The 14,201-nt window shown below is 49.8% G+C and overlaps 1 protein-coding gene across 1 annotated transcript in view; it reads right to left on the bottom strand.

Annotated features, from left to right (window-relative positions):
* Positions 1–14,201, bottom strand: part of Dpysl2 (dihydropyrimidinase like 2) — a 66,998-nt gene that overhangs the window by 3,593 nt on the left and 49,204 nt on the right. Inside the window, exons 9-13 of the mRNA XM_050121861.1 lie at positions 9,736–9,892; positions 9,256–9,397; positions 7,654–7,824; positions 1,575–1,754; positions 597–762 (exon numbers count right to left, since the gene is read on the bottom strand). Of these exons, the coding sequence (XP_049977818.1) occupies positions 597–762; positions 1,575–1,754; positions 7,654–7,824; positions 9,256–9,397; positions 9,736–9,892 (816 nt within the window). The remainder of the gene's footprint in view (positions 1–596; positions 763–1,574; positions 1,755–7,653; positions 7,825–9,255; positions 9,398–9,735; positions 9,893–14,201) is intronic.

Genomic DNA, 14,201 nt, shown 5'->3' with positions numbered 1-14,201 from the left:
GATGTCTGTCTAAGCTTAGGAAGCTGGGGGAACGGAAGGCCCCATCGTGGGCCAGAAGAAAGAGGGGAAGGAAGTTTCCGAGACAGAAAGTCTACTTTTCTGTCACCAAGAGGATTGTCACAGGTTTTACCCCTGCAGATGGGTCACACATGTCCAGTGGCTTTGCCGTGGGCAACTAACATGAGTTAACTCAGTGGATGTCACAGCAGGCCCACAGGGAGCAGGTGCTGAGACTCACCACACAGGTGAGGGCTGAGGCACAAAAGGTCTGAGTGAGGCAGGCTGCAGAGAGTCCAGGCTCCACAGTCATCTGCCACAGTCCCTCTTTAACAATGGACGTGACAGACCAGAAACTGTCCCTTCGGTCTCAAAGGGTGTCTCAGCATCCCACGGCACAAAATCTGATCTGAAGACTCTGAAGCCCAGTTCGTCATTGACAGACTCACGTCTGGTGGCTGGAGCGCTCCCCATCGGGGAAAGAACGAGACGGCTGTTACTTGCATTTTCTGTGAAGTCCCAGACTGGCTCTACAGAACCTACTACAAAACCTACTGGCTCTACAGAACCTACCCAGAACCGCCCAGCCCTGGCCGTACCAGACAAGCTGAATCCAGACTGGTGCAGGTTCCGAACAGGTGGTGCCTGCTGCTTGGCAGGGGACGTCTTAGCCGATGAGGCAGGAGTGACCGTCTTGGGTGTCACAGACACCTCGCACACAGGTCCGTCATACAGGCCACGAGGGACACCTCTCAGCTCGGCCAGCTGAAACACACAATCACCCCACAATCCGTGTCACATTCACAGAGGACATCTTCCCCGAACCCTCCCAGTGCGATGGAACAGCAGCTGAGACAGGCCAGGGATGCCTGGAGATTAAGGGACAGACCAGGGATGCCTGGGAACTAGGAGACAGACCAGGGATGCCCGTGGAGCCCCCCACCCCATGGACAAGTACAATAGGCACAGATACGCAACCAGCCCCTGAAGTTCCAGGCCAAAGCCCTCCCTCCCAAGGTGGGTCCCCAACGGGTTACTCTGCTGGTTTCTTACAATTCTTTCCCACCCGATCACATCATCTTTGAACCCTTCAAGAAGCCCCTGATCACACTGTGAAGACGGTCTGGGGTCATTTTCAAGGTCAAACTGTCTAGCTCTCTAATCTCACTCTTCTTTTACTTCCCTAACAGCTTCACCCCTTCCCCACCTCCGTTCCGGAGTGCTAACCACGCCCTGAACACACTGTCGGATTTCCACCCATCGCATCCCATCTTCCTAGGGTTCTTTGGCTCGGGAAACTCTTATGTAAACTTCAAAACCCAAACGTATTCTTCCACAGCATCCTCCTCCGTGATTCTGCAGCAGGGGTTCCCTCCTCTGGGTCTTTACCCCACACTCATCGTCAGAGCTGTGGTCATCCTTGCCTCCTCTACCAGCAGGTTACGTTTCGGGATGAAAACGTCAAGTTGTCTTTACCTTTCTGTCCCCCGTCTCAGTATTCTGACTCACGGTACTTAGTGAATGCTTGCGGCATTAAACTCAATCCGAGATGTTTAAAAGTTAGCCTGGTCACTCACCCTGCTCCTTGCCTTGATGCGCTTGTACACGAAGTCAGGGAAGGGCTTCCGGGGGATGTAGCGTCCTGAGCCTTCGGTGACGTGGAGCGTGCCATCCTCCAAGACGATCTTGCCCTGGCTGATGACTACCAGGGGGGAGCCACGGCACTCCATGCCTTCAAAGATGTTGTACTCAAGAGCCTGGGGGTAGAGGAGGACGGCCACCATCAGAGCAAGCCCTGTCCCGGACTGAATCAGGCTGATGAAGCTCACTGGTATACCCCAGAGATGGAGCCTGTCCCCATTAGCCACCCCGGGGACACTCACTTTCTGTCTATAATATGGACTCAACTCACTTCCACCTCCAAATGTGAGAGAAAAACAAACATGTAATAACATGGACAGTGTGTGCGTGTGTGTGTGTGTGTGTGTCTGTGTGTGTGTGTGCTCACATGCGCACATATGCCTGTAAATGCTTTACAAATTAAATTATTCCAGCTGGATCTTGTGGGCAGACCTATGAACCAGATGCTCGGGATTCGGGGGCAGCAAGTTCACACACAAGTCGAGGCCCTGCCTGAGCTACAGTGCGTTCAAGGCTGTTTTAATGGAGTGGAGATGTAGCTTAGTGACAGAACGGACTTAGTGGTAGAACCCTTGGAATGCACAGGGCCCTGGGTTCAGTCCCCAGTGCAATTTAAAAAGAAGGGAAATGAGAAACAGAATGGGGAGGAAAGGAAAGGGCTCTTCATTAGCGGAGACCGTGTCCACCAACTCTCCCCAGCGCAGGCAGACTTCCCAAGGCTCGCCTCTGAACAAGGTCCAGCTGAACCACAAAATGAGGCGTGTTTCCTACAGCCTTGCCTGGATGACAAGCCTATAAGGAGCTTAAGGTTCAATCACAGTCCTCCACAGTATAGACTGGTGGCATGTAAGACATGTAAAAGCCTGTGAGGGTGGAGGTTTAGAGTCCTCAGTGACCCACAGGTGTTTGGGGGCTCACGTCATTGAGACTGAAAACCGGCAGTCTGGCGCCCCCTCCTGGGAAACGGGTGGGAGGTTTTCCTGGAGGGTTTATAGTCCTCAATGACCCACAGGTTTTTGGGGGCTCATAGCCTTGAGAGTGGAGACAGGCAGTCTGGCGCCCCCTCCTGGGAAACGGGTGGGAAGCTTTCCTGTGCGTTTGCCAGCGAAGCCCCGGAAAACAAGAGGCTTTGAGCTGAGAGCCATGTCCACAGTTCTCGGAGTTCTGGCTCAGCACTGGCAGGAGGCCTACAGCTCTTTCCACACGGCTGTCCGAGGGAACAAATGGCTGCAGCTGGAGGTTAGCATGTGTCACAGAGCAGATGTGCTTCTGGGGAAACTCAGGCCAAGGGAATAAAAAACGCTAGCGGATCCGTGTTGAGGGCGGGGCCGCACCGCCCAGGTCAAAGGCCGCTTCTGCTTGTGCAGTGCCCGCAGAGTACAGAGAAAGGCCACAATGACATAGCAGCATGTGTCCCATGTGGCAAAGCCACACTGCTTGGTAGAGCCAGTGACAGCTCTCAGCACTGTGCAGAGGCTCCACAGAGAAACGTGGGGTGTTGCCGTAAACAAAAGTGGAGGGGCAGGGCTTCAGGCAAGAGGCTTTAAAGATGGATTCCATGATTCCGGGGGACACCATAGCTCACAGCGACCCCCTGAACAGGATGCTTGTCCCTGAAATCAGAGTTGGCTGTGCAGGCGCAGTAGCCTAGGGGAAGCCAGATGCTCCAGGGGGTACCCTAGGTCCTGCGGTTTATCACTATGGAAGTGCCACCCACGGCATTCTCAGCTCAAGGCTGTCTGACCCCCACAGGCAGTGAGATTTAAACCCCAAGCCAGCATGAGTGCCAGCTTCCAGTTCAGAACCTCAGGTGGGACCTTCTTCCCCACCCCCACCCTTAAGGGCCTGGGAGAAGCATGGTGGGCTTTCCCACACCACCTCTCCAAGGACTGGCCCACATCTTCCTGATCCCATACAAAGGTCATGCCGGTCCTAACTAGTGCCCTCATCTTGGGTGCTTTCCTGCATCGTGGTACAGAAACTAAAGATGTATCTCACCATCGGTATTTGTCTTGTGCATGGCAAAAGGCAGGCGCTGGATAACAGTGGTCCATGTCACTTACGCCCTGCCTTAGAACTTTTAGGTTTCCTCCCACGCCACCCTCCCGAGGCTTATATGACGACAATGACGCAATAAAGGATCTTTGTGTGTAGAGCAAGGTGGGAGAGTCCTGTCTCCTCTGACATGACTTTGGGGAGCGTGGGAGGGTGGTCTAAGATCAAGGTGCTGTCTCCCTCGCTCCCATCCCTTCCTAATTTGTGATTCATCTCCCTTAGCTGCTTCTCTGCCACACCTAACCTATGAAAGGAGAAATTTCACAAAAGCCCCAGTCTCCTGTCCTGCACTCGGTCTCCACACACACAGGTCCCAGGTACCCGAACATGAACAATGTACGCACCGGGGCTAGTGGACTAACAAGGAGGTGATGTGAAGGCTTCTGTAGCCACCCCCCCCCTTTAAAATACCGAGGGAAGCAGGACCATGACTCTACCAAGTCAATGGTTCTCATCCTTCCTGATGCTGCGACCCTTTAATACAATTCTTCATGTTATGATGATCCCAACCATAAAATTATTTTATTGCTACCTCATAACTGTAATTTTACTACTATTATGAATCATAATGTAAATATCTGTGTTTTCCAATGGTCTTAGCGAACCCTTGTGAAAGGGTTGTTTGATTCCCCCAAAGGGGTTGAGACCCACAGGTTAAGAACCCACTGCTCTGAGTGATTTAAGCCTGGCATGGGACCCCAGACCTCATGTCATCCTTTGAGATGGGAGGCTGTGCCACCACCAAGCGTGGGCATTTTTAACGTCATAGGATTTCCCAAAAATTACAGAGCACATTGGAATCTTGGAAAATCTAATGGAGGCTTAGCAATAGGGTTATGGATAAGTTAGATTTTCCACACTGAAGCCAGACCTGGAGTCTGTTGTTTGTGCTTCACCAGATGAGCAATGCCATCTGGCATCCTTAATGCCAGCCCCTGAAGCCGGAGAAGGCAATGAGACATTTGGGAAGGGCCACATCTCTTCAGAAACATCAGGGCAAGGATACTGCCCTAAAGGTTCAGATAAAAGCGTCAGTCGGCAGCAACTGTCTTCCCGAACCTTCATGCCTCCCTGTTTTCTGTCTAAGCAGAGAGGTCCTGATGCCAACTACCTGCCCAGTCACGTGTGTCTTTAATGGGCCTTGGCCGTCCCTTTTATTCCCTCTGGAGAGGGCACTCCACTAAAGAGGACAGCACTTTCTCCACCCCTCCCCGCCATGGCGCTGTGCATGCAGTCTGGTGGGGGAAGGGTGCCAAAAAAATGAAGGCTTCTAACTCTGGCTCGACCGCAAGATCGCTATGTAACATTAGACCTGTCACTGAAGCTCTCTGCACCTCTCCTTGATTTATCTCCCCACTTGGGATAATCACACCAGACCCTGCAGTGAGAGGGTCAAATGAAAAGAGCAGGCACGCAAAATGATACACACGCGTACGAAAGGTTCACCCTCAGGACGTCACTGAGGATCCCAAGATGGGATGATACAAGTTTAAGCGGGCGCGGCACCAAGGCTAACGCCGAACCAGCAAGGCAAGACCAGCCATAAACATGCAGTCCAGCAGTCTGCCCATGAAGCGCCCACCATCTCAGTACCCACAGGGGCCACAGAAGCTGGCACTGAGCCCAGCCAAACCCTTCAGCCCAAGAGAGAGGATTTAGACTGGCGGAAAGCCCAGACCTGTCTCAGAAATGCCTGGACCTGCCCTACGCCGTTACGGCACTTGGGGCCGACCATCCTTGTGGTTTCAGGCCCACGGAAAGGAGCAGCAGGGATTGTGCTCCCTGTGGCACCTGCTGGTCACTTAGAACCTCACTCAGAGATCCGTTCCACTCATTAAGAACTCACTTCCAGCCAGGCGGTGGTGGCGCACACCTTTAATCCCAGCACTCGGGAGGCAGAGGCAGGCGGATCTCTGTGGGTTCCAGGCCAGCCTGGTCTATAAAGCAAGTTCCAGGACAGGCTTCAAAGCTCCAGAGAAACCAGTCTTAAAAGCAAAACAAAACAAAACAAAAAACAAACAACAAACTCACTTCCACACCTGACTCCAGATGGGACACAGTGACACAGCGCCTACACCCAAGGCTAGGTGAATGCATGGAAGAGGGGACAGTGTAAGAGCCAGATTTTAGCATTACACAATAAGGTTGTCTGCCCTAGATCGCACTGCTCTGCCGGATGGAGGAGAGGTTCCCAGAGAGCTATAGGCATTCAGTGACCGCTGAGACGGGGAGGGAGAAGCATCCTTTCTTCAGGGGTTAGCTTCTGGGGAGTTACCCAAGTCTAAGCGGTTAGCTCGAAATGCACGTATACATGGACAACACTGACTAGACTCTGTATCACTGGTGTGTGTGTGTGTGTGTGTGTGTGTGTGTGTGTGTACATAGTTAACTACAGAAGAGGAGGGCATGAGTTTGAGACAGCTCTGTGGCAAGACAACAGAACTAATGCATCAAACTCTTCAACAACAACCATACACACAAACAACAACAACAACCATACACACAAACAGTTCCTGTAAGAAGGGGGAAAACAACTCATGACAAGATCCAAGTGAGCTGGATTTTAGAGAATTGTGGATTTGAGGTTTTTAGATTAGAGATGCCCAGCTATCCACATTCATGCAAACATCTGAGAACCTGAAAATTTATGAAATCCAAATGCCTCTGATTCCAAGCATTTTGGGTAAGCGCTACTGAAACTCTATTATCTTTATCTGCCTTCTTGGGGAACAAGTTGAACAGAATCCCAACAAATGGTGTCTCTAGGGTCTGGGGAGCTAGGTCAGAGGTTAAGAGCACTTGCTGTTATCGCAAGAGATCTGAAAGTTCAGTTCCCAGCACCCACACTGGGCGGTTCATTAGCACACTTAACTCCCGGTCCAGGGATCTGGTGCCCTCTTCTGGCCTCTGCAGGCACTGCACATGGATAACTTGCAGACACTTTCAGAATACTGCCGCACGCCCCCCCCCACACACACCCCCAATGATTCTCTACCCTTTGGCTATTTCTAAAGAGTTCATGTTAAAAATTTAAGTAAGTAACTTCCATGCTCCTTTATAGCTCAGCATTGTAAGAACTGTCTCTTGCTCATATGGCTAAAGCTAAATAAAATATCAAGATGGGGGAGAAAATAAGATTTGAGTAATGAGCTGGCATAGAATACTTTATTTGCTTGGTGGAATATAATATACATGTAGCCCCAGCAACAGGGAGGTTGAGACGGGAGGATGGTGAGTTTGAGGACAGTGTAGTATAGAGCATGAGACCCTGTCTCCAAAAACAGAAATTAAAGCACCCATCCAAGGTACTTCCCTTACCCACTTGGTGTTCCAAGGAACTGCTGGTATCTGATACCTCAAACTCTCACTGAGCCCCTGGTTCTCAGTTAAAACACTAGGATGCTAATGGCACATCCCCCAGCTCTGTGACCAAGAGCTTCCCCAGTTTTTAGTTATTAAACTGTGACCCCATGTCTGGATGATTTCTTCTATGAAAGGAGAGGTCAGAATTCCTTTAGGACAAGATGCATAGCTATCAATCAAACCTCAGGCCTGAGGGAAGGGGGACAGGGAAATGGAAGTGCCCAGTGGCCACCTCAGGAGTAGACACTTAACTGCTCTCTAGCTAGGTCCCTTTCAGGAAGCCCATCACAAGAGGTACTACCCAAACCAGAGCAATGGAATGATGCCTGACTTTTAGAAGCTTCTGGGGTTCTAATGTCACTCTAGGGACTCCAAATGTCTAAGGACTGAGGCCATTGCTCTGAAACATGGCCAAGAGTTGCAGTCTCGTGGAACTCAATAAAGAAAGTGTTGGTCCAACCCTGGGAAGACTAAAGTCATAGCACATCCTGGAGAAACTTCACTCCTAAGCAGCTGAGGTCCTGCTCAAATCCCTGGACTGGCCCTGTCTCTCGGTACCTGCAGCACACATGTCTAACCACGATGAGCAAGCCTTACACTGTTGTGTGTCTTGGCAGAGATGGTCTTCACACTGTCAGGGTCCCAGATGACCAAGTCCGCATCAGATCCCACTGCAATGCGACCTTTCCGGGGGTAAAGGTTGAAGACCTTGGCTGCGTTGGTGCTGGTCACAGCCACAAACTGGTTCTCATCCATCTTCCCAGTGACCTGTGGGGCACAGGACACATGCATATGTGTACACATGCATGCAAATGCACACACACACACAGGGAGGGCAGAGGTCAGAAAGCTGAAAGTGGAACACGTTCGGCAATAAAGAAACACGTGTTGACAAGCAATGCACTCTGGGATTTCCTTTTCAACAAAGACAGGCACAGGTCTGGGCTTCTAGTCAATGAGTCTCAGGCCAGCCTGTCTTTCTGGGATATACAGTAAGGGCCGATCATTTCCTGAAGTCCTTCCCTTCCAAACCTGCTCTAAACACTGGAGAACAAGGAAGAAAAAAAAATTAAATGGCCAAAAAGGCATATCAAAAAATTCATTCCACTCAGCAAAGAAATTAAATATCAAGTAAGAAAGATGCAATTTACTAAGTTAGTTGTGTATTGAGCTTCTGCTCTTGATACCCACTGAGGAGTGTCGTATGCCATGCCAAGTGCTGTAATCTTTGCAGGAGGAAGTTTAACGATATGATTTACAGTCTTTAACAGACTCCCTTTGACTTGGTGATGTCACTTCTGGAAACTTCTCATAGTTAAAGATGTACCCAAGGATATGTCTACATGGTGACTCATCTCAGTTTAAAAAAAATAGAAACAACACCAATTTTTAGTCAAAGAATTATAGAAAATTGACTGTTTGGTGTCAGGAGAAAAAGAGACCCTTATCTACCATTAAAAATCAAGTTTTCCACTGGGTATGGTGGCCACACCTTTCACCCCAGCACTAAAGAGACAGAGGAAGGTGGATCTCTGAGGTGGAGGTCAGCCTGGTCTACATTGCTAGTTTTGAGCCAACCCAGGCCTCCCAGTGAGACCCTGTCTCAGGGAAACAAGCAAGAAGATTAAAAGTATGTTTCCTGTTTTTCATGTGGGTTTAAGAACAATGACAGTTTCATGACATATTAAGAATCCCTTAATGGGCCATGAGGTAGTGTGTGTGACGTTAATGTTACCTAAAGGCCGACACATACTGTGCACACATGTGCCGGCAAAAAACTGAAGACATTCCCCAAAACGCTCACCGTCGACTAACTCTGACACAAGGTGATTTTACTCACATAATCTAAAGAATTCATTAAGAATCAGAAAACCTGTTACTATATTTTAAAACATAAAGTGAAAAAGCTTCCGAATTCCCTAGGTCAGTATCTGTCCAAAACAGGTCAAACAGAAGCCTGGAAGTTCTCCAACACACTCCCAATGGAGTGAAGTCAAAGACTGTTGACTGGGTGGGTCAGCGGGGATCGAGGAAGCTATCTCCTCATTGACGCAGGACTTAGATGTCATAGTTAGAAGGAAATGAGCTTCCAGGAACTGCCTTGGAGAAATACCATCTCACAAGTTCAAGTTTCTAGAATGTTCTCACCTGGCCAACATTAGCCCCACACCCACGGAGAGGGGAATCATCAGTCCTTACCACAGCTTTGTCCCAGATGACAGACATCCGCTCCTCTGTGCCATTGGTGCCCTCGGGAATCAAGGTGAAGTTGTCCTTCCCCACGGCCTTCTGAGCAGTGTTGAAGGTACAGTGGGCACTGCCAGTGACCTGGAGATCTCCGCTGGAAGGAAACATATGACATGAAGCTTCCTAACAGCTCAGGGTACCTCAATCTGTCTGGTGAGATATTTCCTAAGTGATGACCTGCCAACCATGCTGGCATCCTTCTGATACCTCTTCAGACCCTTTAGTTGGCTCTCAGAATAACCCAGGTTCCCATCAGGAATTTCTACCCAGGACAGAGACACAATAATCCCTTGTTCTCACTTATTAACCCCAACTCTGGTCAATAAGGGTCTAGTTTTAAACCTGTTCCCAACCACCATGCTGTCACCTACTGGGTCTATTTTGGTCTGAGGAGATCTAGAGTGTAGCTAGGAACAAGTCACCAATACTCACCAGGACAGCAAGGAGTTGAGAAAGTCTGGAGTGGTTGGGTCGGGGCTCAAGGGTGGGGAGGTGACAAAGGCAGCAGCCTTGGCCCAGTTCTTACTCCAATAATGAGAGCCATCAGTCCCCAAGCTGGCAGTGATGGGCTCACCATACACCACAGTTCCTGAGAAACAGACGCAGAAGGCTCAGTCTGACACCCCAAGAGTAAGAGACCACCCTTAGCAGACATTACTAGGTGCTCAGCACTGTAGGATGCTCTCAGCTTTCCCTCCCTGGGGATACACCCTCATCTCACAGTTGATGACACCCATGGCTGGAAGTCCAGTACCCTAGGCAGCCAAGGCCACCAAGTCAGCACACACTAAGATGCTTTGGTCTGTGGACCCAACGCTCTCTCCTGAGACAATCCTAAACACTATACATGCTACATACCCCGGATCTCCAACTCAGATGGTTTCCAACACCCAGGCCTCAGAACCATCTAGAATCTCCTTTTTTCGGATGATGGGTGGATTATCTTTACTATGCAGAAGGTGTCCTCCTTGCTCATACCTGACAGCCCTCTCTCCCACACCCTTTACCATGGTTAACTCTAGCTATAGAGCAGAAATCATAAATGAAATCACAAGGCTGAGGTATCAGGAGCAAATAGTGTCAGAATCTTCTAGAGACACCTGGATGCTTAAGTGGACACACAAGGATGCCATCAATAGCAGCCATCAGAGCCACAGCTGACTTTATGAGAATCTACAGAGTCTCTAGAAACCTGGCCTAACTTCATATGATGTCCAAGAAAGAATGTCAGCTCCCTGGATATCTAAATGGTGTCTTCTCTGTCCCTCCAGAGGAGGCCAGACAACCTAATGTCCATCCTGTATGTCTTAAATACACTCTTGAGAGGCCTCATCCCTTTCCTAGCCCATTCCAGCAGATTTTAGGTTTGGGCTTGCTGCCTCAGTTCCCCATGCAGGCTCTATGACCCTGTGACACCTGTGGCGTGTGTAGACACTCCATCTTCACAGAACAGTCTCTGAATACTATTCTCTTCCACACAACCCCTCTAAGGACCTCTCAAGTCATGCCTTCCATGTTTAAACAAAAGCAAAACAAAAAGAACTGCCTTTTCCCCAAACTTTACCTATGTCCCTCATGATTCAATGCCAAGCTTTTTTTTTTTTTTTTTTTTTTTGCCTAGCTGAGTCTGGCCTTGAACCCACTATGTCTATGGCAGAGGATGAACTTGAACTTCTTATCTTCAAGTCTGGACTCTGGAGAGCTGAGATTACAGAAGGGTGCCATCATGCCTGGCTTTTCAGCCTCCCCTTTCATGGCTCAGGCCCCACCATTCCCCTAAGCTCTGAATCCTACACCCATATTATCACCCTCTTTCAAAGTGTTGGCTTCTTGACGGTGACACCTGGATCACTTTTCTGCCTGCACACAGTAGGCATTCAACATACCTAAGGATCATCTTGCTGCCTGCATACAGTAGGTGCTTAACAAATGTGTGTCGCGCCAACCCGGTGCTCTACTGTTTCACTAATTCAAGGCCTGAAAGCTGGAACTCGCTCTCGGGTTACTCAAATCCATCCGCCTCTCCTGCCAGCACCCAGCCAAGCTTCTTTTCTCTAAACTCGCGACCCACCCTCAAGGCCAAATGCTTCTCAGTCAGGAATGTGTCTCCCTTCCTCTCCACAGTCCTCACAGAGGCTTATCACTGGATAATAGCCCACAACACCCTCTTTGCCCAGACACTCAAAACTGGCTCCAGGGAGCTGCCCCCTCCTGCCTCAGGAATGTCACAAAGAAGTGGCTGTTTAGTTAGAGGGTGTTGGGAGGCCACAAGCTGCCTCCTGTCCACACTCGGTAACAGCCTCCAGGCAGGAGGGAGGTTTCTAGAACCAAGTACAAGCATGCAGAAGGAGACCCCTGGAGGAAAGAGCCAGGAGAGGAACCCAGCAATCCTGACCTATGGGAAGCTCTCCCAATAGAAGCTTGGACAAGCACACTGGGCGCAGGCCCCCAAATGGAAAAAGACCTCCTAAAGCCAATGCCAACTGTTAGCTGTTCTTCAGGCCCCTCGTAAGGTGCAGCAGCTGAGCAGGAGCTGCACTGGCTGTTACAGGAACTTCAACAGAGCTGACGAAATCTAACTCCCAATCCAGCAAGCCCTGCCATTGACTGACCCCCTCCACACAGAGGACCACAGGCAGACCTGCGAGCCCCTGCCATCCACTGCCCCCACCTCTGTACAAAGGACCCAAAGCCAGGCCTGTGAACCCTGCTGCCCATGTCCCCACAGCCCTCGGGTATATAGGTTTTGTCACCATCAAAAGTCAGAACAGCAAAGGTGCTCGGAGGAGAAAACAACATCTCATCTGTCTGGGAAATATGTATCCCAAGGATGTCCTGGAATTCGTCGTCCTCTGTCCTGTCACTGAGTCTGCACCTCCATCCTGGCCCTGGAAATCTGACTGGGGAGCCTGCTACTAAAAACAGACAGGCTTCATTGGAGACTGGGGTGGGAGTGGTACTGTTTGACAAGGAGCTGGGTCCCCTGCCCTCTGCCCCCCTTAGCATAAGCCCTGATGTGACAATGAACTCAGCCTTTAGCCCCTAGAAAACACAGGATGGGTCAGAGCCTCCAAGGTCACTAGAGACGTGTAATTTCTTCCTTAGGCCATCAGAGAGTGGGGACTCCTGGCCAACCCAAGATGGAACCATGCAAAGACCTGGAAAGAGGAAGTCACAGATTTTTTTTAATTTTTTTTATTTAGGTGTATGTGTGTGTGCCTGCCTGTGTATGAATATGCAGATGTGAGTGTGTGTGCCAGCAGAGACTAGAAGAAAGTCTTAGCTTCCTGTGAAGTGGTTGTGAGGGGTCTAGTGTGGGTGCTGGGAACCGAACTGTCTGGTCTTCTGAGAAAGCAAGAATTCTTCACCGATGAGCCATGCCTCCAGCTTTGCTGCAATCAAACCTCCTGAGGGAGTCCAAGGTCCTTACCAGTCTTTATTTCTACATTTTAGCTGCACAAATTAGAATAGGACCCATCATATCCAAGACCTCCACCTTCAGGGGAGCGTGGTTCACACACTGCTCTCTACCTGCCCCCCTCACAGCCCCACCTCAGTGGCCCAGAGCCTTGCCATGGGCTCCTCCTCTTGCCCTATAAACTGTGTGCTGGAGGAAGCCATGGACTGGCTTCCAGAGCTCAGTCAGGCCACAGACACCAGTGAGCTGCCGTGTGCCAGCCATCATTACCACTAATAATAATAAACCACGAACGGCTTAATTGGCCTTTTTTATGCTCCTCTAAACACACTGCTGATGCTTTCTTGGCGGCCGTTTGTAGTTTCTGATTCTCTTCTCCAGGGAAAGTCTAAACTGAAGGATATGACCCCAATCCAGACTCTGGCAGGCGCACTAGTCAGGCCAGGAATGCAGGGGCCGGGCGGGTGATGTTTATTCACAACCAGCCCCGGGCTGAGCACATTCATGAAGAATAACTGCAAGCTGGGGTTGGAAAATGTTTGACAGCTCCGGGCTCCAACAGTTTGTCATTTCCCATGAACGAGAAGCAGGACAGATCCAAAGCAAGAACAATGGGAAACCACGTGTAGGGAGCCTTAAAGCTCAGCCACAGAAGCCCAGGGAAATGAGACTCAGTGGAAAGACAAACAGACAGACCCACGTTACTCTGCCTTTCTCTGGGAGTGCTCGGGCCACAGCCCCAACCAACTGCCTGTGAACTATGCAGTGAGATGCTGACAGCAAGGAAGGTTCGGATGTGTGTGCGCGTGTGCATGTGCGTGTGTGTGTGTGTGTGTGTGTGTGTGTGTGTGTGTGTGTGTAGTGTGGGAAATGCACATGGGACAGGAAGTTGCACATATAGGAGACAGTGTATCTTATTAGCCTGGAGCTCTCTAAGTAAGCTAGCCCAGCTGGCCAATGAGCCTGAGATCTGCCTCCCCAACACATTACGGTCATGAACCACCACACCGTTTTCTTTACATGAATTCTGGGAGACAAATTCAGGTTCCTGTGCGTGTTTGCCGACTCTATCTCACTAGCCCTATTTTTTTTTTTTTTGAGTCAGTACCATGCTAAAATATAGCCCAGGCTGACCTTCAACTAACAGTCCTACTTATGCCTCTTTTAGACTAGCCTTAAGGATTATCCCTCATAGTCTCACGATCACAGACTTCTCATGAGCTGAATCCCCATCCCTGTGCTGGGATCACAGGCATATACCATCCATTGGGACAGTAAACAAAATAGTCAGGATAAGTTTTCTGAAGTTCCTAGAATTGATTCTCTAATCTGAGGTAATTCAGGGGCACTCATGATTATTCTTATAGTAAAGAAAACACATGCAGTCCATGCCACAATGGCATGATGCAAACGCCACTGCGGACCCTGACCCAAATACTTCCACAAGGCAAGGCTGTGGATGCTGTATTTGATGCCACAG

This window comes from Alexandromys fortis, unplaced genomic scaffold, assembly GCF_014885135.2.
Source record: "Alexandromys fortis isolate MF-2015 unplaced genomic scaffold, M_Fortis_MF-2015_v1.1 scaffold_203, whole genome shotgun sequence".
NCBI lineage: Eukaryota > Metazoa > Chordata > Mammalia > Rodentia > Cricetidae > Alexandromys > Alexandromys fortis.
The sequence above is the reverse complement of the archived record's forward strand: the minus strand, read 5'-3'. Positions and strand labels throughout refer to the sequence as shown.